The sequence below is a fragment of the Gymnoscopelus microlampas genome, assembly GCF_963454915.1.
Source record: "Gymnoscopelus microlampas genome assembly, chromosome: 11".
Taxonomy (NCBI): domain Eukaryota; kingdom Metazoa; phylum Chordata; class Actinopteri; order Myctophiformes; family Myctophidae; genus Gymnoscopelus; species Gymnoscopelus microlampas.
In genome coordinates, this window is record NC_139948.1 from 23,964,894 (window position 1) to 23,991,396 (window position 26,503).

Here is a 26,503-nt window from a genome sequence, read left to right on the forward strand (position 1 = left end):
AGATCATGTGCGCATATCCCCCCACGGATGCGTCGACCGGGTATGGTCTAGTATAATATAGTTTTATATACTCCTACTGTATACAAATAGTACTCGCTTCCTGAATCTGACCGTAATTCCAGTATACAAATCATGCAGTGTCTGTGTAACTGGCTTTTCCAGACTCCCTATAAGCCACTACATTGAAAACACCAAAGCCTCACAAAGGAATACAAAACACATTCGGGACTTTGTGAAATGGCTGTTTAAAGCTGTAACCAAGCACATGAGATAAAAAATATTTAAAAAATTGTAATGAACATCCTTCTTTAGGTGTGTTGTTTGCGTTTTTGTAGTTGCCATGGATGGAGTGTGAGTGTGTTTGTGTGCTTAACATGGAAGTTGGGGAGACGGTTGTGTCTTTTGACAAAATACTGACTGTCACTTCTTGTGCCTTTCAAAAATAATCCAGTATAGAAAGTTGAGGAACATGACTGGTCACTGTGAAAAGCAAGATAACAATAGTGATGGGAAGACTCTTTAGAAGCTTTATTTATAGTAATCATGTTTACTTTTTCAATTCTTACTCATGTCTGTTTATGAAGTTAAATTAATTTGTTATAATTTCAGCCAATCAGGAGAGAGTAACCATTTTTCTTTTCTTTTTTTTTTATAGTTTTCCGGTTCCAATTTCGTTTACTCATTTCTTTGTGTCATCACTTCCAATTTCACTTGTTTAATCTGTATCCTGTCTGAGTTTTCTATCCTGATTGGATAAAATTGGTATTCCGACCTGAAAATGCATTTTCAGTTAAATAAAGAGCTGGAGAGACATGGAGACTCCTGTTAATGAACAAACACTCTATAGCAATGAGTACTATCAGAATATAGAGCTATTTAACACTTTGTAACCAAAGAAAATCACTTACCCTACCTTTTTATAGCTATGTTGTTGAAACGTCTGCAAGACGGGATACCTCGGCTCACTTGAGTCATATTCTGAAATACCTGTATCCTCAACTGTATAGGGCTGCATATGTTTCATACGGATATGTATAGGATTGTAATTACACAATGTTCTATTGTAGCACAGAGAATGACACAGGGTAAAGGAGAAAGCCCAGAGATGGACATGATGTAGCCTTTTTTTCACATTGTTGAAAGACCAACTACATTTTTTTCTTTATATCTCTCTTATATTGTTTACATGGAAATGCATCCGTCATAAAGTCGGGTGTTTGTGGAGATGCATGTAAGTTAGTGATTATGTCCTCACAAGAATGTATACGTCTGTGTTCCAGGAAGCAGAAAAGGGGGTGAAGTTCCTGACCTTCCCTCCCATTCTGCATCTGCAGCTGATGAGGTTCATGTACGACCCACAGACCGACCAAAACATCAAGATTAATGACAGGTGACAAACAAACACAGTCTCGCATTCATATACCTGTTTATCCAACCAGGTGCAGTATATCAGCTCAAGTCCAGCAGCCAAATGCACATTGAAACCCAGAGACAGACAGTTAAGTGCATTGGTTAACCACTTGAACCCCAGCATTATAATATGGGGCAAACATTAGCCAAAAAAGCAGATATACAAGCTCACAAGTGTGTGTGCTTGTAGATAGGCTATTTTTAGTGAAGAGATTTGGTTAAGATGGGGGGGGAGTGGTCCAAGTACAGAGCCAACGCAGGTCCAGTTTACTAAGTGGTTAAGAACATTTGTGCCACTTCCTGCCATGGGCTCTATTCCCACAGGAGCCTTTACTCCCATTCCTCTGTTAACTCTGGGACTCTCAAAAATAACCAAATAACCAAATGAATAAATAAATACATAAAAGGTAACCTGAAAGTCCTAATGGGATGGGAAATTTGTGATGTGTAGGCTGCCACTCGTAACAGTGTTTGAGAAAAGGCCCTGGTCTGTAATCCAGGTTAACGGAGTCTATTTGTGGAAGCAGGACTTGACTTCAGGCTGTGCTCCAGAGCAGTGTGGTGCTGACCCACCGCAGTATGGTGGTGAAATGACTCAGTGAAAAGTGAGTGCAGGAAGTCTTGGAGTGTATGTAAAGTCCCCGGGGGCGGTTAACTGTCCAAATGGATAATAAGACTCTCATCCGAACACAAACAGAATGATTTACACTAATGAAACTGTCAGAGAGCCCCAGTTAGAGGTTAGCTGGAACACAAATGCATACATGGGAAGTTTCCTTCACAGGTCGCCTTCAGAGCCTGAAAAAAGTCTTAAATTGTCTTAAAAACTGTTGAATTTAGTGTTTAAGTCTTGGATTCAGTCTCGGAGGTCTCAAGAACAGAATTCCTAACTTAAATTAACCAACCCGGTAATTTAGATTCATGTTTATTTCCACTAATGAAATAGTTCCATTTCATTCTAATCAAGATTAAAATGTCTTACATTTAATTCCCCTGATGAAACATGCCATCTCCCTGCTGGAACATGATTTCTGCATGCTCTGCCTCAGCTGGATCTTTCACAGGCTCTGACTAATTATTGTGATGCTGCCACTGGCACCTGGTCTGCTGACGTCTTCTCTCTCACACACACACACACACACACACACACACACACACACACACACACACACACACACACACACACACACTGGGTGTGAAGTGGCAGGTGAACAGATATGACAGGATCTCACTTTCTCAATCTTTGTTCTCTTGCTCGCTATTTCTCACTTTCTCTCGTTTCATTGCCAAAGCATCCAAGTGCAAAGTGAAATGATCATGTAAAACAAACAAACAAGACATCTCTCTCCGTCTCCTCCCCAGGTTTGAATTCCCGGAGCAGCTGCCCCTGGATGAGTTCCTCCAGAAGACAGACTCTAAGGACCCGGCCAACTACATCCTGCATGCGGTGCTGGTGCACAGCGGGGACAACCATGGAGGACACTACGTCGTCTATCTCAACCCCAAAGGAGACAGCAAAGCGAGTGTCAAGGAACCAATAGTGAGTTACTACACACATCACACTGTTATTTTCTAAAAGAGGAGAGGTGCAGTTGGGTGACAAAACACAAGAGATTGAGATTGAGAATAGCAGAAGTGTTGAGTTGATAATTTGTTTTTGATTATGCAAACGTTGCTGATTTCTGATTATGCAAACGTTGCTGATTTTCAACTGAAGACAGGTTTTTTTTTAAACCACTATTATTGACCTCCTCACATCAGACCAATGGGATTTAGCTTGAAAATGTTTCCCTTGAATTCCCATGGAACCTCTTTTAATGCACAAGTCAGAAGTCCAAACATAACTGAAATGTGAGACTTCCAAAAAGAAAAACGGGCGCTGCATACAGTTCAAATCAAACGCAAAAGGTCAGGATGCATTGGAAGGCTATAGAGGAAATCGGTGTCACTTTGGTTTAATTCAGTGTGAGGTTTGGCTGTGAGATAGTGTGTGTGTGTGTGTGTGTGTGTGTGTGTGTGTGTGTGTGTGTGTGTGTGTGTGTGTGTGGGGAAAGGGATTAAAAATGCCTCTTTTTGGATATTGGCATTTTAAGTACAATGCATAGTACAACCAAACACTGTCAATCAATGTTTTGTTCTGAACTTAAGCCAAATGAATCTATGCACACAGTTGTCTTATGTGCGGTGTGCTTCTCTCCTTCTCAATTCTTTGTCCCCTCTCTCTCCCATACTCTCTCTAGTGGTGTAAGTTTGATGATGATGTTGTGTCGCGGTGCACCAAAGAGGAAGCCATAGAACACAACTACGGCGGCCATGACGATGACCTCTCGGTTCGCCACTGCACCAATGCCTACATGTTGGTCTACATCCGCGAGTCCAAGCTCAGTAAGTCTTATCCATCTAGCCAACTGGTCACTCACCTACTTAAAATTGTGAATTTGCGAATTAACTAATGATTGTATCACTTGACGAGCACTCTTTTCAGATGACAATACATCATGTTCGTCAATCGAAGTGTCTTGCAACAAATCAGCCTTTAGATTCACTCCTATGTCTTTCTTTCCCAGGTGAGGTACTGCTACCGGTGACAGATGTGGACATTCCCCAGCAGCTGGTGGAGCGTCTGCAGGAGGAGAAGAGAGTGGAGGCACAGAAGAGAAAGGAGCGCCAGGAGGCACATCTCTACATGCAGGTCCAGGTATGGAAGTCAACCTGTCGGTTTACAGTTCTACTTGGAGATATGTGTTGGTGGGGGTTAGCTAGGAAACTGGCCACCCAGTTTGGATTGAATGTTGCTTGACTGTTATGGAAAGTGCATTAAGCTCCGGATAGGAACCTAAGGAACTAACCCGCCATTGTGATGTTATAGTTTACTTGGAGATCGACGTTTGCATTTAGAAACACGTAGCAAAACTGTTGGCCTGCCATTGATGTTGTTACAGTTAACCCAGAGTTCTATTTTAGCAGGTACGTTCAGAATCAGAAGGTGCCTGATCCACTTTAGTGTTAGCATTTTTCATCTGTTCAGTGTTTTCCACTGCCACCTGTAATGCTATATGCATTGATTTCAGAGCCACCATGACCCAAATAGTGTATTTTGAGTGCAGAGTTCAACGTTTGCTCTAGAAAGGGTATTTAGCCAGAAGTGACGTTCCCATCATTCAGAGGGATGGTCATACTGTTACAGGCTGGTTGGTTATTACCATTATGGATTTGATTGTTTTTTGTTTTATTTTCTGAGACATCAGTTTGTTTTCCCTTTTACTTCCACTACAGTAATAAAATATGTACAATAGGCAGTTTGTTCCTTTCCATCCGTCACCTTTGTCTTCCCATTGTGTCCCACTCTGTTTCTGTCTGTCTCTCTCTGCAGATGGTGACAGAGGACCAGTTCTGTGGTCACCAGGGTAACGACATGTACGATGAGGAGAAGGTGAAGTACACAGTGTTCAAGGTGCTGAAGAGCTCCACGCTGCAGGAGTTTGTCCAGAACCTATCCCAGACCATGGTGCGTGTGTGTGCGTGTGCAACTATGTGTGTTAAATAGGGACGGTGTGTGTAGGGTGGTGGGGGTAAGAAAGTGCCTTGTCTTGAAATTAAAAAGGTTGAGAATCACTGTTAGACCAGTGGTTCTCAACCTGTTGGTCGGGACCCCCACGATGGTCCCCACATGATTTTGGGGGGGTCCCTACATGATAATTGGCATGGCAATTTAAAAGGAAAAAGACCATTACTGTATTACAAGTAACCAACAAACTATACTATCAAAATTGGTCAAACATTGGTCAAATGATATAAGAGGCAGTTTTTTTTAATAGCCAATCTGCTATTTTCACTAATTATCTGTGGAACCGAGTCAAACTAAATGTAATGCCTCAACTCCTACAATTCCAAGTGCTTGTCGGGGTTGGGGGTCACCGGTTCAAATATAATTATTTTGGGGGGTCCCGGCCTGAAAAGGTTGAGAACCACTGTGTTAGACATTGATAATGTGTGTAGCCCAGTCTGAGACAGTCTGTCGTGTCTGCTGTGTTGCAGGGTTTCCCACAGGACCAGATGAGGCTGTGGCCCATGCAGGCCCGGAGCAACGGAACCAAGCGGCCCGCTATGCTGGACTACGAGGCAGACTGCAGCAAGTCGGTAAGTCTGTGTATACAAACTGGTAAACTGGCACCAACATGTGCATAGTTGAGCCTGATCTATACTTAGTTGTGTGCCAGTGTTGCGCACTGAAAATGGCAGATCTACAAGCTGCGATGTGTTATGTGCTTGTAGATTGTCTATTTTCATTTCTTACAATTGTGAGCTCTGTGTATTTTGGGGTGGTGGGTGGCTAAACTGTGGACAACAAAAAGAAATGTGTGGGCTTGGAAATATGTATGCATCTGTTGAGTGTACATGTGCTTTGTAACCTGCATGTTTGTCAGTAACTTGTGCAAACAAGGATATTCGCGCATTGTGTGGTGTTGCCAGAGAATATTCTGACTGCATAGTGCATACCTATTTGACATCATGCAAGCAAACTTTTTTGTTGTGATTTATCTTTTTTTACCCAAATTAACTCAAGATCATTGCCTAAAAGCATATCTATTAAGAAAAAATGAAGATCAAGGTTGAAGACAAAGGCTGTAACTAATGCTGTGCAAAACCCAATTTTATACTTTGATTATGGTACAGAAACAGTACCATGTTGTCCTAATACTCAAATTATGTGATTATAGTACAGAAAGGGTGTTGCAAGATGGTTACTAACGTGTGTGTGTGTGTGTGTGTGTGTGTGTGTTTTCATGCATTTACCAGATGATCGACTTGAGCGACAATGAGAACCCCTGGACAATATTTCTGGAAACGGTGGATCCAGAGATGGCCGCCAGTGGGGCCACGTTACCCAAGTTCGACAAAGACCGTGAGTTTCTCTCACACACTATTAAGTAGTGAAGTCTTAAATTCGTCTTTAACTCTCTCACTGCCAGACTTATTTCTGGCCGCGTTTGCCCACTGCCAGCGATTTTTACGATTTTCTTACCTTTTTCAAGTTGACACAGAATATTTATCTCAATTATTGATTCACCAAATCCCAAATTTGAAATCCAAAAGGTCACACAAACTTCCATTGCCATTGGGGCCATTGGTTTGATATTTAATCGTAACCGGGATTAAAATGGTCCTAAAGTGTCTTGCTGAAACATGTACCATAGTCACCATGTACTGACTATCACAATGTGCCGTTTAATCTCTCTCTCCCATGACTCTTTTCAGACGACGTCATGTTGTTCTTGAAGATGTATGATCCCAAAACCAGAAGCTTAAATTATTGTGGACATATCTACACACCTATATCCTGCAAAATACGTAAGTGGTGCTTACTGAACACAGACAACTTTTAAATGGCAGAAACATAACTTAATTTCAATTATTTCATTACTAAAATTACAATTATTAATGAATAGTTTTGTTAATCGTTTCACCCCTACTTTAGTATAGAGGCTTTGTTTACTGGTCACTATGCAAAACAGCCAGTTACTTAGGTGTAACAGATAAACACAGAGGGTAGAGTAAAAGTTTGAAAACTGGACTGAGTGATTTGCAGTCTGAAAGTATGAATGCGTTTTATACGGCACGTTTTTAAGTGTGTGTTTTCTGTCGTTGGATTGCCATGAGCAGGAGACCTGTTGCCAGTCATGTGTGAGAGAGCAGGGTTTCAGCAGGAGACAAGCCTTATCCTCTATGAGGTGAGATCTGTCTGTCATCTCACCTCTTGTTCTCTCTGTGCCTCTCACGCTTTTCCATTTTGTTCTCTGTTCTCTCTTACTGTCAGTTTGTTTCCCCTTCTCCCCCGTCTTCTCTTTGTCCCTTGTCATATCTATCGGTCTCTTCTTTGTCTCCATCAACTCTGTTACCTCTTTCAGAAACGCAACCACTCATCTACTTAATAACACAATGTTGTACACCACTAAATCTAAGCCACCTACACACACCAAGCAACCTGCACCTGAGAAGTTCATATGATGGCTTTTCTGGTCGTTGTCATTGACTCATTTCTTACAATTGTGAATTTCAGGAAGTAAAGCCCAACCTAACAGAACGGATACAGGACTATGATGTTTCTCTGGACAAGGCTCTGGATGAGCTAATGGATGGGGACATCATTGTCTTCCAGAAGTAAGTGTGTGTGTGTGTGTGTGTGTGTGTGTGTGTGTTAAATAGTCCCTGATCAGTGGCGGAGCGTCCGGGGAGGCCAGCGAAGCGGCCGCCTACGGGCCCGCGACCCTGGAGGGCCCGGGCCGTCAGATAATAAATCGGTAAAATCAGGCAAAAATAAGAATTAAACAACATATCCCTAACCTAACCCTAAAACCGAAATAAAGTGACAAAAAGCCTCCCAAAATCTGACCGAATCCGCCCAAAACCCGCAAAATTTGCGCGCGCACACGGGATGTGCATGCATGTGCAGGGGGGGGGCCTGATCACTGTGCTGTGCCTCCTGGCCCGGCTTTGAGTTGTTCCGCCACTGTCCCTGATACATTTCCCAGAAGAGGTTCTAAATGTCTCTTCCACCCTCTTCCAATCTGTTCTGTCCATCCATCCTCTGACCTTCCCTCTCTCCCTTCCTTATATCCCATTAACCATTCTTCCTGATCTATGCTCACTTTCCTGTTCTCTCTCCCCCTCCTGGCTCCCTCCACTCCTCTGTGTATCGTCTAAAATAACCTTTCATTACCTCCATATCTTTCTTTCATTCGTCTCCTTCTACATATTCCCGTTCTTTTCTCTTCCTCCTCTTCCTTCTCCTCTGTTCTATCTTTCGTTTCTACACACCCCTCAGGGATGACCCAGAGAATGACAGCAGTGAGCTGCCCACAGCTAAGGACTACTTCCGGGACCTATACCATCGAGTGGATGTCATCTTCTGTGACAAGACCATCCACAATGACCCTGGCTTTGTGGTCACACTGTCCAACCGCATGAACTACTTTCAGGTCAGTAGCGCACGCTTAACAAGTATCGTTTTGGTGATGTAACGTGGATGTTTTTTATGGCAATTGTTTGGGTTAGGTTAAGCCATGCTATTGTATTTAGAACTGCGATCATGGTGATCTTGTTTGTGCTATTGTATTTATAACTAAAACCATGGTGATCTGGTTTGTGTTGTACTTTGCAAAAGATGTAATGTTACTTCTGTCAAAACACTACTTAGTGCCATTGATTATTTCCACTTGTTAGGCTAGTACTGTGTTCTGTTTTGCAGGTGATGCTTTCAGGGCATAGATTGGACATTGGGTGACAGAAGTGTGACCATGAGAACTGGCAGCATATGCATTTACAGCTGCATGGTGTTCTGCCGTGTGCTGTTTTATTTACTACAATGGTGCTATGCCTTGAGCTAATTTATGTAGCAGGTCATTAAAATATTTTTCTCCAAATGGGGGGTGGGGGGAATTCCCCCTGTAAATGCTTCACAGAGGGGGAGTTCATACTCTTTGGGGGGATAGTACTTAAGCTTAACTAAAGGTCTTATACTGTCTGTCCGATAATGCATTTTGTCGCTCTGCCCCAATTTAAAGGTAGTTTGTGAGAGGGAGAGATGGAGAGCAGGGGATTAGAGATGGACAGACTGTATAGTACAGTATCAAGACCAGTGTCATTGGGTGCGTTCGGGTATATAGCACTGAGCGCACTGGCCAATACAAACGAATACGTGAGTGCGCTCCCGATGCGCATTTCCGAACGCACCCCTAATAGCCTACTGTACGTTCTATACTACTCTAGGAAGTCAGAATACACGAGGGATAAATATGCCAAGTTCATAATAAAAAAAGATAAATGTAAAGGATCATTTAGACTTCAAAGAAACGGAGGTGGATCGGAGCTAATCTAGCACTAATCTAGTGCTTATTGGTCTGATGTTTTAACTGAGTGGGATTTCCTTCAGATGCATTTACATTTTAAGTCTAATTTGTACTTCATCGCACACTGAAAATGGCCAATGCACAACCCCAAGCCCCTTTAGATCTACGACTATGGTGTTCTGCCTTGTGATGTTGTGTTTAGAATTACAACCAGTGGTATTTGGTCTGGTGGTGGTCCCCTGTTACTTCTGCTGTGAGACATTTAAAAAAACGTTTGGAGGAAGTAATGTAAATCTTTCTTTTCCCTGTCAGGTGGCAAAGACGGTAGCTCAGAGGTTGAACACAGACCCCATGCTGCTACAGTTCTTCAAGTCACAGGGGTAGGAGGCCTGTCTCACACACACAGACACACACACACACAGACACAGACACACACACACACACACACACACACACACACACACACACTGACCCAGGCACTTAAAACTGACATGAACGCATACACACTTATGTGTGCACTTATGCAACCATGACCTCTGGCCTACATTAAAAGAAAAAAGACACACACATAGAGAACCATCTCAGGTTTTGTAACCTGTCGCCTCTCTTTATCTCTTTTTTTCTCATCTCCCTTTCCTCCTTTCCCTCTCCCCCATGTGCTCTGGTCCTCTCGCTTTCTCTGTCCTCTCTGTGTGTGTGTGTTGGTCAGGTACAGGGACGGTCCAGGGAACCCTCTCAGACATAACTATGAGGGAACGCTACGAGACCTGCTGCAGTTCTTCAAACCACGACAGCCCAAGAAACTCTACTACCAACAGGTATGCTGTCTGGATTAGAGCCCTAACGATGCTATATTTCTGGGTCTGAATGCCGATCCTGCTTTATGGAGGGTCCCAGACCACAGATTACCGATGTTTAGCCCATCTTCATATAATTGATCCTCACTAATGATAATATAGTATGGCTGTGGACAGTTCGATGGCGAATCCAAGCTTATAGAAAAAAATGGTACCATATTATCATGAGCATTAGTGAGGACCAATTATATGAAGTCGTCCCAATCAATTAAGACCTGAGGCCGATTCTGGTAAACCAGGTTGAAAGTGGTGAAAACTTGGGACAAATGGGCTGCGTAATTGCCAATACAGATAAAAAAGAAAGTTAAATAATGGCAGATACATTGATATATTGGTCACATATTGGTCTGGCTCTACTCTGTATGTCTCACTCTGCCTGGATCTCCCATCTGTGTTTTTGTCAGTCTTTTCTGTCTGTCTAGTTGTTTCTTTCTCATGTTTTTTCCCGATGTTTGGTCTTCAATTATTTGTCCTTTGGTCTGTCCATTTGTCGGTTTGTTATTCTTGGCCTTTCTGTTTCTTGGCCTTTCTGTTAGGCTGTGTCTTTCTTTTTGGTGTCCTCGTTGTTGTGGCCGACCATTTGTTTGAAGACCTTTTGTCTGATTCTGCTACTGGCGTACGATACTGTGACCATCTATCTGAAATATGGATCTGTTCTCTCTCACTCCTCAGTTGAAGATGAAGATCACAGACTTCGAGAATAGGAGGAGTTTCAAGTCCATATGGCTCAACAGCCAGTTCAGAGAGGAGGTAACACACACGGTCTCACGTACATAGAGACATTCACTTATGCTGTATTCACACTGGCAGCTACATACGACTGCGACGCAGCATATACATCGCATTTGATCAACGCGCTCATTGACGTCAAGCGTGCGTCTGACGAGCGAGAAAGATGTAAAGGAAAATATTAAGCTCATGTTTAAATGGAACAGGGAACTGGCTGACAGAAATGGTTTTCCCCCATTACAAGCAAGAATTGTTTGTAGAGAGGTGAGTGAAAATGGTTAAACAACACTGCAGTTGAAGCCAGCTCAACTTGTATTGTAGCTTTGCAGATTTTGTAGCAGCCACAAACATTGGGTGTTTGTATCTTCACGTCATTGGTTTCCATTGAAAATGAAGGGTAGCCTGTAGCTTTGTAGATTCCAGTATAAATGCAGCATTTAAACACACACACACACACACACACACACACACTCTTACACTTTATTTGTGTCTATAGGTGATGAGACATTAAAATCAACCATATGTGTGTCTTTACAGGAGATCACCCTCTACCCTGACAAGCACGGTTGTGTGCGGGACCTGCTGGATGAATGTAAAAAGGCAGTTGAGCTCTCTGACAAAGGCTCTGAGAAACTCAGGTGACAAATAGTGTGTGTGTGTGTGTGTGTGTGTGTGTGTGTGTGTGTGGGGGAGGGAAATGTATTTTATATCATATTGTATGTGTGTATATCTATATGAATTAAATGCAAATGAGTCACACCTGCTTTTACAAAAAATGCTAATAAAAACTCACCTTCCCTCTATTCCTCTGTTTCGCTGCATCTATCTCTCTCTGTCACTTCTTAATCCCACCATCCCTTTATCCGTCCCCTCTCCCTCCCTCTCATCTTATGTCCTGGCCTTCTCCATCTCTCCAGACTGTTGGAGATAGTAAGTTATAAAATCATAGGAGTGCACCAGGAGGACGAGCTGCTAGAATGTTTATCTCCCGCCGCCAGTCGCACCTTCAGAATAGAGGTACGTGCCTGCCCACCTGTCTGTGTCTCTTCCTCTTATATTAAGCAGTCTCTCTCTCATTACTTCCGTCTGTCCATGTGTCCGTCCAGGAGATTCCAGTAGACCAGGTAGACTTGGACAAGGACAGTGAGATGTTGATTCCCGTCGCACACTTCCACAAGGAAGTCTTTGGCACCTTTGGAATCCCCTTCCTGCTGAAGATCAGACAGGTGTGTGTTTGTATGTGTATATATAGCTTTTGTGTGTGATGTCTCTTTGCTTTTCTGTGTTTGTATGTCTGTTTGCCTTTCTGTGTCTCTCTACACTCTACATGTCTGTTTGCATTTGTCTGAGTCTGTATGACTCTTTGCTTCTCTGTGTCTGTATATGCCCCTTTGCTTTTTCTGTTTGTGTCTATGTAGGTATTTTTCCGGTTTGTGTGTGCATGTCTTTATTTGCTTGTCTGTCTGTGTTCAAGCCTTTTTTTATTTGTTTGTCTGTACAATGTGTATGTGTGTACAATATAAGGATCCATTTTTGACCATCTTTTGACCGATCGGTTGCATGCATATGTTCGTGTCATGCAGGGTGAATCGTTCCGTGACGTGATGAGGAGGATTCAGACAATGTTGGACATCCAAGAGAAAGAGTTTGAGAAGGTACCGATTCATGCTTCAGTCTTGTCTCTCCTCTCTCATGCTCATTTTCAATCCCTCTGCTCTCTCCTGTTCCATCAGTACCCAGTGTGCGCACACATACGTGCGCAATCACAACCCAATGCTTTTATAACACACTAGCTTGTTGTTCACTCTCCAGATTTTGCTGAACTTAACATTACAACCTGTGCGTGTTCGTTGTTGGACTGTGTTGTTGACGGCAGCATTGCCCTTCACTGAACATAATGAACTCCGTCAATACAGTATGAAGCTACAATAGAACTGTCATGCTAGCTGATGATTCTCCTTGTGTACTGGCCTGTAACTTTTTGGGTGTGTGTTGTCAGTTCAAGTTTGCTATTGTGATGATGGGTCGGCATCAGTACATCACTGAGGATGAGTACGAAGTCAACCTGAAGGACTTTGAGCCACAGCCAGGTACTACATCTGTCTCTCTCTCTCTCAACCTGTAATCTAAGTGATTTTAATTCTGAATTTGCAGTAGATTTTGTACCACTCAAGATCTCTTATAATAACTTATCTACCTACTCCCTGACCCTGGCTCTTTCTCTCTGTCCATCACCCAGGTAACATGTCTCACCCGCGCCCCTGGCTAGGGTTGGACCACTTCAACAAAGCTCCAAAGAGAGGTCGCTACACGTACCTGGAGAAAGCAATCAAGATCCACAACTAAAGCAGCCTGTCCCCCCTCCTCCTCACCCCTCCTCTTCCTCCTCCCACCTCCTGCTCCGACCCACCCAGCGCAACCATAACCACAGACTGTAACCAACCGTGTGAGTGAGTATGAGTGCGTGTGTGAGAGAGAGAGAGAGAGATACAGACAGACAGACAGGGAAAGGGTGTGCGTGTGCATATGTTGGTGTGTGCTTAGCTTGTGTGTTCATCACCTTTAACACCCCCAGGCCTGGACAACTGTACACCGGCACTATACTATTATCTGAGTCTTCAGTGAAATTGATCCTACTGCAACTGACCCACCAGACAACCAGCCAGTCAACCAACCACCTCCCCACGTCTTCTTTCCTGCTTTTACTTTTTTCTGAGGCTGTTACGTTGATTTTTTTCTTTCTCTCTCTCTGGCTTCTGTATAGAATGCCTATTTTTTTCTATTTTTTTTCCTTTTTTCCTTTTCCTGGTTTGGCGTCTAAAACGGGGAGAAAAAAAATTTGATTGGATTTTAACAATAAAACATGGCGGTAGAAGGGACACAGTGTATAATGAACTTCTAGACATGATTTATTTTTGGGGGGGGATTGTTTTCTTTTCTCATTTCTTCAATCTTCATTTTCTTTTCCCCCCCACGGGGAGAGGGTTTCTACTAATGAAATTCTGGCCAGAGGCGTTGCACTGCTTGGCGTGGAGAAACGAGATGGAGGTGGACGATTTGGACAGAGGGAAAGAGAGAGGAAAAGTGATTTGGCGATTCTGCGGGGAGAATTTTAAAAGGAGCGTTGACCCTTTTATGGTGGATGTTGCGGACGGCTGAGGAGACCTCGCTAGTTGCCCCAATGTGGCTTTTAATTTTTCAGTTCCTCACCCCCATCCCCCCTTAGTGCAACAAGGCAAATAAACGACAGCAGCAACACAATATTTCCATGTTTACACACAGTTCTTTGTCATTTAGTTTGGTTGGAGGGGGAAAAAACAAGTTTGGGATTTTTCGTTTTTTTGTTTTTCTGCAAATCTTGTATAATAAAATAAAAGATCCACAGCATCTGTTTAAAATAAATGAAAAAAAATAAATAAAAATAAATTGTCTGTACTTCATCTTGCACGTTGGCACTTAATGTCAAGAGGTTTTACATTTCTCAGGACTGGAAAATGTAAACTTTAATTGTAGTTTTGGTTTTTACTTCATATCCACTATGCTTTTAATGCTCCCCACCCATTCATCCAGTCACTTTCTTTTTCAGTTCTTCCCTCCCTCAGTCATCCCTTCCCACGCCTGTGTCCCCCTCTCACTCCGCTCCTCCATCATTCAGTTTCTCTCCCTCCAAGCGTCTTCTCTCTTTTCCCCAGCTCTATTTGCATCTGCAGGTGTGAGTGATGATATGTCGCCTCCTAGTGGTCGGGAGCGGCAACTGCGCTGTGCTTGATAGGAAGCTGCAGACACTGCTGGTTTGAGGATCATAATAGACTAAAACCAGCATTGTAAGAAACACTTTTGGAACCTGTTTGTTTTTCATTTTAAGCACAGAAGGAATGCTACCCCTTATAGCGCATAGTTGGCTCTGTAAAGACAACGTTTAAGAATTGTATATTTAAAAATATGAGCGTGTAAAATTTAAGAGAAACACTTTTTTTCCGTTGTTGGGTACAGAAGGAGCCGCCTGTTCATATTCCGTGTGTAGGATTTTCTTTTTTTGCGTTCCTCACTTCCCATTTGATTTCTTCCCCCAGGTTCTTTTTGATTTGATTTTTTTTTTTTAACTAATTGCATTGGGGTTTTGTCTTGTTACAAGTGCAGTAAAAAGATGACCTGCAGAATCACACCTTGATTTGATCTTTTCCAGTTTAAAAATCCTCAGTGTAGCAGCAGTGTACGACAACTATTCCTGTATATTGCCTTTTTGCTGGAAAATGTATGTTGAATAAAAATTTTCTATAAAAACAAAACGCCAACTACTCCTCTGCTTGTCCATAATTAGGGTTAATCTGTCATCACCCCCCAGATACATATTGGAAGAAATCAACTATTATCATAGTCTAATCTATAAGATTTTGAATCTGGAGGGTGGGTAAATTAATAACGATTTGTTTCAAAATGATGCCCGCATTATGTCAACCTGGCTGCCAATTATGCATAATTTACACCAGATAGTTAATTGCTATCTGGTGCTATCCAGATAGTTAATTGGAGTAAATAACTGGGAATCGTGCACAATTATAACTGAAAATGCTCCAAAGATGGCTACACATTTTCCATCTACAGTGCCAGAACAGGGAATGCCTGGTGCTCGACTCCTTGTTTAATGGTTAGACCATCTTTAAGTTAAATGGAGCTGACCTAAACCTTAAATGTTACAGAACAAGGCTGTTTGAAGGGTCAGTTTCATCATCAGAATTGGGCGAGGATATTTCAAAGGGTTTAGTTTGTATATACAGTTATCTAACCAATGCCACTGAATCAACATGACAGTCAATTGACATTGTCATGACACATCTATTACATTTTTATCAGGCCTCTATTAAATATAGGAATTATTTGATGTAAAATGGTTTTATTTTGGCCTACTTGTATCATTTATTTTGACGTATAAAAGAAAATGATTTGATTATGAATATTAATTTCTTCTTCTTCTTATTTTATAAACATTGAATGAGGCTGTGTTGCCTCATTCAAACCATAGTTCATATAAATAAAATTCAATGCATGTTTGACTTATAAATAAAGTTTTAATTCTTAATACAGGTGTAGTATTGGTAATATATGCAGGAGAAAAAACATTCAGAGTTACATACAGTAGACAGACAAATATATCCCACACAATTCTGCACATGATCATAAATCATTAAATGAATTCAAATGGATAGTTCACACATTTAAAATGTAATTCTTTCATGTCCATTTTAGTTTCAAGGCAAAGAAGATAATGTGACGTGTGAAGTAACCTTTTGAACGTATAAACAACAAAAACATTTGACAGTATATGTCTAGTCTATGTACAAGCCTTCATTATACCTTGGTGGCTCAAAACTAACCATAGAATCATGGCAGCCAAAGTTGGACTCTTATCTACAGTATCTTATCTGTATGCATATTAAAATAACTTCACAACGTGCATTTGATTTAACTTGTCCAAGCCATAAACTTAAAGCTAAGACGGAGCCAGTAATAATCATTTGTTTGTCCTGGATTATTATATGAAACATGTTCGTGTATGATTTTGTCGAGTGTAATGGCCCTAGAAATTCCATAGAAATAAACTACATTTAGCCTGTCCCTGTGTACTGGTTTACACTGGCACACAAACCTTGTGTTGTCTACGAACTGTTCCCCACAAAATTTAAATAACACAAGCTTGTTCTGTGAAAGTTGTGATTTGTCCTCAACCCAGTGAAAACATCCTGTTTCCCACCCTCAGGTCCTGACTCCACTTGCTGAGAAACATTGCCCTAGAAATTGAAACAACTTTTGTAACTCCTTAACCTCAATTCCTTAACTTTCTCGTAAGGTTTCCTTTACCTCACCCACAAAGTTGTTTATTTCATGAATGAGGTGAAGGAAGTGTGGGTTTGTGTCCACCTCTACCCTCCCATCCCCCCTCTCCCCAGTCCATCCCCCATCTCCCCTCTTCACTTGCAACATTGTTTCTTGTCGACGTAGAGCACCCGGTTACAGCGGGGGCATGTGTGGTACGCATCCTTGAAGTTTTTCAGGAAGAAAGGTATGAGACAGCAACAGAGAACCAACCTGGTGGAGACACACACACACACACACACACACACACACACACACTTTAACAACGTATTCATGTCCACATAAAGGAGAGCATACAAGGACACAAATATTAAAGGTGCGGTACAGTTACGTCCACAAAATCAAGGCATACGTGGTCTTGATACAATTAGCATCAGTACTAAGCATATCACTCAGTACTCTATATGGGTATAAGTAACAGCGTCTCTCCGCCATAAATTATAGCGGAGACCGCATAATACTTTGCCAGCCTTTTTGCCTCCCTTTTTAGCATCCCAAGATGTTGAAACCCTCTAACAACCAATCTGTCGGTATGTCCTATGTGCTTGCCAACGTGTCGTCACCACGGGGGCGTGGCATAGTAGCTGCAGACATACTGATGGGGGTCAATGTTAAGGCAACATGTTTACACCCCACCAAGATGCCCTCACTACCAAATGACACTTGTTGACGCCCCCTTCAGGATTTTTTGGTACGCACTATAGTCCTAGGCTGCCAAAAATAAAAACAAATAGTCTGCACCTATAGCCTAGCTCGGCATTTCAACTAGGCCTACGGGACCCCCCTTTCTCTTAATGTTCTCCTAACGGACGGACCTAACCCCTTTATATTCCCCTTCTCTCCCACACTTACCCACAGCAGATGAACAGCAGGCACATGAGCCAGGCGTAGGTCCCTGCCTTGTAGGTGACATTGGTCATCACCTGCTGCTGGCAGTTGGCACATGAGGTCATGCCAGGGCTGCGGCCTAGTTCCGTCTCATAACTCACAAATCGGCTCTTCCCGTCCCCTGTTGCAGGAGCCCCTCCAGAACCTTGACCACCGCCTCCCTTTGTGTAGACTGGAGGGAGGGAGGGATGGATGGATAGATGGGGATGGAATTTTGGAGAGAAAGGGAGAATGGATGGTAAGGACAAGATTAGAGGGTGTGTGGAAATGTGGAAGGTAGGATAGAGGAGTGAGACAGAATGGTAGGGTGTAAAAAGATAGCATTAGATTTGTTTTTACTTCATGATTTATTTATAACTTAATTTGCACACTTAACCTACTCTTGTACCACCAGTTCAGTACCAGTTGTTTACATTTGTGCTGCTATGTCCACACTGCTTTGGCTAGATTGTGTCCACTACAGCATAGATTATATAAACAGTAGCTATACACTGCAGAATCATGCTGCAGAGTTTAACTCTGAAAGAGAGAACATGTTTTTACACTATCAGTTAAACTAACACTCAGGATTCTGCTGTGTACAACAAACTCTGGCTTGCAGGAAGCAGCCCAGATAAGGTGTGTGATGGTTTACCTGGTGTCGCAGAGTGGGCCTGGACAGATGGTAACTCTAACTCATCCTGCATGTTGCCGGTGAAGGGTGTGTGAACATGATACACCGTCACTCCATCACCCTTACTACCTTCAACTGATAGAGAGAAAGAGAGAGAGACAGGAGGACAAGATGGAAGGATGGAACCGGAAAATGGGAGGGAGGGAGAAGAAAAGATGGGCAATAGACAAAGATAAGATAAAACAAGAAAAAAATGTGAATATGGTCAATTAAAGGAGAGCTTCGCTGCTGCAAGAATGTAGTGGGAAAGAGTTTTAATATTTAAACTTAGTGTCCTATGACTGGGGGAAACAATTATGTATATGTATGTGTTCCTCTGGATTTCCTGGGGGCATGTGTTAATGGGGTTCACACACATGAGAAGGCAGCCACAAGCCTTTCCAGCTGATGACATCACCTTGTCAAGACTGTCAATTATCTTGCCAGGCTGTTGAAACATTTGTTCATTTAGCTTTTGTTTGGTATTTTATTACTTCATTATGCAACCTGTATTAAGTAAATACTATGTATTGTGTCTGCAATTACTGCTGTTAGATGGTGTTTACATATCGGCTGTTGCTTTTCGATGTGTACACTGTATAATTTTATCCACAAGTTTCCTAGGGCATTGTGGGCATCACTTCCTGTCGATTTGATCCCTGATACCTGATCAAATTGACAGGAAGTGATGCCCACAATGCCCTAGGAAACTTGTGGACAGAGGTCTCTAAAGAGCACAAAGTACATTTCTGAACATATCGAGAGGCTGTCCACCATTTCCTGTCTGGCAACCAAATCTCGCGATACATCCGAGCCAGAAACGATACCTGCCGAGGTTTAGATGCCTCAATAAAATGATGTACTGTACTTCTTTTATATCCCTGAGACGATGATATGACAAAGGTCACAATAGTTCAGAAATAGTGTTTGTTCACAAGCTGTCCAGCCGGCTGTCATAGACTCCTATGTTATTTCACTGAACTTCCGGTGCAGTTGCCACCTGTGAGCGTCATGGCGCATACTCGGCGTTCAGCACAACCTTTTTCCTTAAATTTTCTTGTAGTCCAGGAAGAACTGAGATCCCCTCTGAGACAGCACAGATTACATGACAATTAAAAATCTAAAACCAAAAAAAACAGAACAAACCAAACACAAGAAACAATAATAATGTTTATTTATTGTTTAGTATGTGAAGACGGGATTAGGGTTAAAACGTGGCCCTTTCAGGTGTGTGTGTGTGTGTGTGTGTGTGTGTGTGTGTGTGTGTGTGTGTAGGTGTGTGTAGTGGGTGGAGGAGGTTACCTGGTAGAATGTAGGGAGGGAGTTCTGTTGTTCCATCTGCACTCATTGCACTTATTGTCCTAAGAAAGACAGACAGACAGTTACCATTGCACTTTACAAAAAAAAGCAGAAAATCACAACATAGCAGTCAGGACAGTGACACCACAAGTCTCAAAATGAATGTAAATTAGTTGCAACTTTGTGTTGCAGGTGTTTATGCTGTACTCATACACACAGTCAGATGTAGAAGCGGCTGGCAACACGTGCTGTGTTGCCAGCCACACAAAACTCGTGTAGCTTATCGTGTAGCAGAATTTTCATATAAGGAAGTGAACAATGTGAACATAGAATCATTTATGATCTCCGGTCTCCCATTTTCCCCAAACCACACTTGAACCAAATTGTCTCTACACTTCCAAGTTGTAGTAGTTAACAGTTCAACACAAGAGGGTGCTGAGGTCCTGCAGGTGCACTAATACAGGGGAAATTCATCTTCAGCCACACTCAGATGGTGCACTCAGATGGCTATGATGAGCGTGGGGGGCTGTTAAAGTGTCTTGCTCAGGGACACTTCAACATAGACCAGGGCCGGTGGGCTTCTGATTATTACCAGACAGCCTCTACCCACTACGCTACAGCTGACCAAATAACGTGCACTGCCCGGGAGTCAAACCCTGGTTGCAAGAATGGGATCTTGTGTTGTGTGATAGCAAGCACTACGCCAGCGGCGTATGTGTTAGAATGAGAGAGAAATATCCTTATATTCCAGCCTTTCTCTATCAATGAGGGTCGGTTTAAGTTTGTAACACTAATGTTTACAAATCAAACTGGAGTGCAAAAAAACATTTCCCATGAGTAATTTGACGGTCAGGTGGGCACACTGGACATCTGGGCACACGAGTTTCTAGACAACTGGGCACACCGGATAAGTGGGCATACGGACATCTGGGCACACGAGATGAATGGGCACATGGACATATGGGCACACGAGATGACTGGGCACACGGACATCTGGGCACACGAGATGACTGGGCACATGGACATCTGGGCACACCGTATGACTACCAAGGATTGTTGTGTTCCTTTGATATTTAAGTACCCCCCGCCCCCCCACTGTGAGAGAGAGACGGTGGGAGACATTGTGTAATGTCTGTTACTGAGATAGTGTATTGCAGTGTGTCCTTGCAGTTCTGACAGCATCCTCATCCATTTGTTGTGAGCTGTGTATTGCCTCTCCCATGTGTGTGTGTGTGTGTGTGTGTGTGTGTGTGTGTGTGTGTGTGTGTGTGTGTGTGTGTGTGTGTGTGTGTGTGTGTGTGTGTGTGTGTGTGTGTGTGTGTGTGTGTGTGTGGGGGTTGAATCGGTGGAGACTCTTACATTCTAACCCTAACCCTAAACCCTAACCCTAACCCTAACCTGGGTGGAGGGTGATTATGCGGGTGAACTCAGTGGAGGAGGGCCATTAGGTGTAAGCAGTGGGGAGGGACTACTAGGTTGAATCAGTGGAAACTGTCACATCCTAGGCCTATACCTAACTCTCATCCTAACCCTAGGGGGGTGATTATGCAGCTGTCTGAGGGGAGGAACTCAGGAGCGTCTGCTCAGGAACTCAGGAGCAGACAATTCACAGCAGGGGTTCACTAATCACTGGATTTCATAGAAAGGGGGGGCACATCAAAGCAGAGTGCCCAGCTGTCTTGTGTGCCCACTTGACTGTGTGCCCAGTTATCTTGTGTGCCCAGTTGACAGTGTGCCCAGTTGACTGTGTGCCCAGCTGTCTTGTGTGCCCAGTTGACTGTGTGCCCAGTTGACCTGTGTGACCAGACAGCTGTGTGCCCAGTTGTCCGGTGTGCCCAGTTGGTTTTTGTGCCCACCTGACCGGTTACCATTTGGAATTTATTTGAGATTTAGCTGATTGTCCACCATGGCTCATAGATTGTGAGAAGGGGACCCCACCACAACTCAGTATTTTTTTAGGGTCCTGATCCATAGGTTCGGAAACACTTGCCATGTCACTGATTCTGCTCTACAGCTGTATGTCATAGAATTATGGATTAGGTTCTCTGTTCAACATCCAGTATCGACCACAAACATCTAAATATTTCCATTGAATCTTGAACAAAGCTGTCTCGTACTCAACATTAGGCTACTGTTGGGCTTTGAATGACAAAGTCAAACAGAGTTTCAGTCACTAACAAGAGAATTGCACCCCGCCCTTGTTAATGCTGCCCCATTGTCAGCTTGGATTCAGTGTATTGAAAATAGGAAATTCATGTGAGTAATTCCATGGACTATCCCGTACTTGAAATACTCCCCTCACATAGGTTTATAGTTAAATGGTATGTGAGGGGTAACAAATACACATTCTGACCCTCAGTACCATTCAACCAATTTCTCGACACACACACACACACACACACACACACACACACACACACACACACACACACACACACACACACACACACACACACACACACACATACACACACACACACACACACACACACACACACACTAGCCTGGATGACATGCTGAGCTGTAGTTGTTCATCATATGTCATTTGGGTTACAGGTCTCTGTTAAATGCCATGGGTGACAGGTTGCTGTCATTCATACACGCACACGCACAAGCACACGCACACGCACACGCACACGCACACGCACACGCACACGCACACGCACACGCACACACACACACACACACACACACACACACACACATACAAAGTTGCCCTTGTGGAACTCAGTATCCACCCATACTTTGGTAGAGGAATGCAGCTCAGCTGCATGTTTATCCTTTTCATGTCTGATGTCACAGACTGGAAACGATGGCTTCTGGTGTGTGAACATGACTAAGAATGAATGGGCAATGAGAGAGTGACCAAACCCAATACACAGTAAAATGTAACTATTTAACTACTTTAACTATACAGAAAACAAATGAACCCTTGCAGGTTCATTTGTTTAATGAATGGACCCCTGAATCCATAGTAAACTAAATTAAGAACTTGGAATTTTAGTCAAGTGCCCTCATAATGGCCTGGTGGTGTCTGCGTAATAGAAAACTATTTCACAACATAAAAAACATTACAGAAACATAACAAAATAAACTATCTGACAAAGAGCCAGAAAAGGTGGTGCCGTGATTGGAGTACAACAGATCTTTTGTAACAGATCCTGTTAGACCTGACATCTGTCTGTAACAATGCTGGTTTCCTCCAAGCTGTAACTATACTAACACAGTCAGCCACAACCAGTATGGGCCTGGTGACAGCTGAAACCAGGGAGAGAGAGAGGGAGGGAGCGAGAGCGAGAAAGAGGGAGATCTCAATGGGGAAGTGATCTGTTGCAGAAAGTGATTTGTAGATTTGTAGATATACAGTAAACTGACATCACATGTAGACCTGACTCAAAATAGCATTTCGCATTTATCTCATAATCTAACAAATCCATTCTATGCTGCAAGGTTGCATCATTAGCTTCTAGCTAAATCCGGCATGTTTACATGAGATCATGTTAAATTGATTGAATTCTTGTACATGTATTGAATGTTTAATGTGCACTGTCCCATAAATAAACAAATAAAGTTAAGTAATGGGAAGCTTGTCCCCTTGGTCAAACTAGAAGTTATTCTCAAATTCACCATGCAGTCATTTATGTTATTTTCTAAAATGTTTGAAAATATTAATAATTTCTTAGAAATGTTTTGAATATTCTCGCCTATACCCAAAATAAGGATGCCAGGGGTAAAGTTGTGAAATTACAACTTTATTTTCAGCCTGGAAATGAGCCTTGAGTGTATTATTTTTTAAATACTTAAAATTCACTTAAATTCATGATACAAGAATACTTTAGACGTTTGTAACCTGTTTGTAACTTGACCAAGAGACTGACTGTGTAACTTAATAACTAAAACATATTGATCACATCACAAAAGAATCAGCATTCTTTTAAAGCTGTGGTTCTAGTGCTGATCATTGGGAATTTGGGACCACTATCACCAGATGTTATTCATCTGATGCAGCAGGTCAGGATTTGATTTCTTGGTGACTAGTTGAACCACATGAACCCTATTTCGTTCCTATTCGGGGGCGAACATTCGGCAAGAATTGCAGGTCTTCAAGTTAACAACACAATGCATGTGAGCTTGTAGATCTGCTATTTTCTGCAAAAATAGAATTAGAGAGGGTCTTAGTATAGACCGCTGAGGGACTCCTGTCAACGTTATAGTTGTTAATCAGGGGTGCTAGTGGAAGAATAGTTCAAATAAATGCAGCAGAGTTTTGTGAACCACTGAAGTAGGAAGGAGAGGCTTATTGTCGGTATCAGCCGAGAACTAGGGAGTCTAGGGAAATTCCCCAGGAAATGTATTGTATTGCTTGTTTGGTAAAAAAAATGTATTGTACTTTAATAACATGTTTCGGTTAGTAGTAGTTTATTTCTGATACATTTACGTTTGGGGTATTTTGTATCAAAATACATCTTTATATCCGACTTGGTCAGGTCGGGTGGCTAGGGTGATCTCTGTCCCTGCGCTAGACTCCTACCAGTTGGTTGTGGTGCCTGCTCAGCATGGAGAGGAACTACTGTAGGTTGCATAGCATGTTCCACTGCATATGCCCTGCCGGTTAAACTGCTCGCTGTCAAGCAGAAAAGAAGCGGAGCCCTGGCAACTTGAGTCACCTGCTTGTCTGCACATAACCAACTATAGGGGTTAGCAGTGACAGGGACTACACGTGTGTGTGTGTGGGGGGGGGGGGGCTAAATTGGGAGAAAGTATAAAAAAGATAATAATAATGTGCCATTAACTGGGTGTGTCAGACCAACCCTGAGGACAACATGTCAGCAGCAACATTCCTCTGTTGACCCTCCCCTCCTCAGCATGTCGACATCACAGTTTAGACAGTAACTTAGCTTAATGACAGAAGCCCTGACACAATAGCCACCAGAGGGAAGTGCATGTTGGTTGATACAAGCTTCGGTGGAGTACGTCACACATTTGGAACCTATAGCTGATGCTGTGAATGTAATTGTGTATTGATAGTGGTCATGGTGGTGTTTCGTTCAAAAAATGTAAAAGAACCATGATATGAATACCAGGAAAGAACACAGTGACGTGACCTACCCTGGCACCACCAATCATAACACACACATCACATTTTTGGATCAGGTTGTCTGAGTTGACGTCAATGTGTTAACACGCCAAAGTCACAACCATGAAGCAATATGACATTGTTTTGATTTGTAGACATTATAGTCCCACTGGGGAAATTCAGTTTCATCTTCCCCCAGCTGACGGCTGCTCAGATGGTTATGATGAGTGCTCAGCTGGGAGAAGTTAGGGGTTAAGAGTCTTGGTCAGGGACACTTTTGACACACAGACCTAGGCAAACCACAATTCTTCTAATCTAAACGTCTAACTACCAGATACTGTACAAATACATCATCTGTCATCATCTATGTGAGAATGGAACATTAGACAAATATGCACACACTTGACCTATACTTTACATGTCCATTTTAAAACTTGTCTTGGCTAACTCAGTCGGTATGAGTGCTCGCCTTTAAATCGCAAAGCTCTGTGTTCAATCCTGGTCACCGCCAACTCAGCATGTGAGTAGCACTGTTTGGGTAACTCATGCGCTGGGAGCATAAGTCTAGTACGGTGGGCTGATGGTAGGTCTACCTCAGTAATCCATCTCCTTGGTCAAGCCTAGTGCATTCATTGTAATGTAAAGGGCATAGATACCCTCATTCATTGCTCAGCTGATACTGACAATAAGTCCCTCCAACCTGCTTACAGTACTTGCTTAAAAATGTCAGACTTAAATTAACACTCCCCTGAAGCAAAACATATATTTTCCCCCAGACACTTACTGCCAGAGCCTTCATCACACATTACTAAAAATCTTCTACTGTCCCTGACACTGTATGAAAGGCTAACACGAATCCCTCCGATTATACTGACATCACTGCACTCAGGTCTTCTTATCAGAGAGCGATGAAGAATGGAGGGGTAAACAAAGTGCAATGCTCTAATACCTCAGAGAGTACAAAATGGATAAATTAACACTGAGGATTTTAAGATAACTTGGATGTACTGTACATAGTAGGCTACACAGCACAGTATTATATATATGTTTACTATTTGAAGCCATTATGTGAATACATATCTTTGAGATATCTCAACACTTAAAAGTAGAGTACGGTAAGTACATGTACTCAAGTACAGTACTTGGGTTTTGAGGCGCATTTACTTTACTTGAGTATTTAAACTTTTCAAGACTTTATACTTTATACACTACATCTCAGAGGCAAAGATTGTACCTTTTTTACTCCAATACAATTATTTGACAGCTTTAGCACATTTGTAGATCTGCTTTTTCAATTTGCTATTGAAAAATAGAATTCTGCTATTCTAAATGCTTGTGTACTTTTAGTACAATTTTGAACACAGAACCTTTACTTGTAACATTTTATATTGTGGTTTTACTACTTTTACTTGTGTAAAGAAATCTGAGCACTTCTTCCACCACTGCAACCAGACACACCTAGTATCTCAAACACATCAGTTCTATATATAGGCTACCTCTACTGACTTAACAAAGACTCTCCAGTACATTGTGAACAGAAACCTTCAAAACTGGAAAAGAGGCATGAAGCTATGCTCCAAAAGTCTTACCTGTGTTAGCTGTTGTACAGGTGTGTGTGTGTCTCTGTTAGAGTCCAGTGAGCTTGTGGCTGGTGGGTTGTGGGTTCTTGTCACACCTGTACCCATGCACAGCCACTCCCTATGCATGCCTGCAACCTCCCCTCATTAACATGAATATGCAGGCGGGTGACTCAAGCCTTTTCAGATGCTGTGTAGACACATTGCAATCTGGAGTTATTTACGAATTTTAACACTTTACAGTGTGCAACTTCAAAAGGACATACCAAAGAGAGAGATATTTCTTTAAA

General features: G+C 42.5%; 2 protein-coding genes across 3 annotated transcripts in view; one reads left to right on the top strand and one right to left on the bottom strand.

Annotated features, from left to right (window-relative positions):
* usp7 (ubiquitin specific peptidase 7 (herpes virus-associated)) overlaps positions 1-15,135 on the top strand; it is a 31,411-nt gene extending 16,276 nt beyond the window's left edge. Inside the window, exons 12-31 of one of the 2 annotated variants that reach the window (XM_084070922.1) lie at positions 1,281-1,390; positions 2,773-2,950; positions 3,651-3,795; positions 3,978-4,108; positions 4,784-4,918; positions 5,449-5,550; positions 6,211-6,316; positions 6,670-6,762; positions 7,075-7,142; positions 7,472-7,572; positions 8,237-8,390; positions 9,573-9,640; positions 9,970-10,078; positions 10,790-10,867; positions 11,384-11,484; positions 11,764-11,863; positions 11,953-12,072; positions 12,430-12,501; positions 12,846-12,936; positions 13,086-15,135. In XM_084070922.1, the coding sequence (XP_083927048.1) occupies positions 1,281-1,390; positions 2,773-2,950; positions 3,651-3,795; positions 3,978-4,108; positions 4,784-4,918; positions 5,449-5,550; positions 6,211-6,316; positions 6,670-6,762; positions 7,075-7,142; positions 7,472-7,572; positions 8,237-8,390; positions 9,573-9,640; positions 9,970-10,078; positions 10,790-10,867; positions 11,384-11,484; positions 11,764-11,863; positions 11,953-12,072; positions 12,430-12,501; positions 12,846-12,936; positions 13,086-13,192 (2,169 nt within the window). In that variant the 3' untranslated portion in view covers positions 13,193-15,135. The remainder of the gene's footprint in view (positions 1-1,280; positions 1,391-2,772; positions 2,951-3,650; positions 3,796-3,977; positions 4,109-4,783; positions 4,919-5,448; positions 5,551-6,210; positions 6,317-6,669; positions 6,763-7,074; positions 7,143-7,471; positions 7,573-8,236; positions 8,391-9,572; positions 9,641-9,969; positions 10,079-10,789; positions 10,868-11,383; positions 11,485-11,763; positions 11,864-11,952; positions 12,073-12,429; positions 12,502-12,845; positions 12,937-13,085) is intronic. The other variant, XM_084070921.1, reaches the window with a different exon arrangement.
* Positions 15,136-15,895: 760 nt separating this feature from the next.
* litafd (LITAF domain containing) lies at positions 15,896-26,311 on the bottom strand. Its single transcript, XM_084071413.1, has 5 exons — positions 26,226-26,311; positions 19,563-19,621; positions 18,243-18,356; positions 17,573-17,780; positions 15,896-16,933 (listed from the first exon to the last, which is right to left on the bottom strand). Exons 2-5 carry the CDS (start codon positions 19,606-19,608, stop codon positions 16,816-16,818), a joined length of 486 nt encoding a protein of 161 aa, XP_083927539.1. The 5' UTR covers positions 19,609-19,621; positions 26,226-26,311; the 3' UTR covers positions 15,896-16,815.
* Between the last annotated feature and the right edge of the window lie 192 nt (positions 26,312-26,503).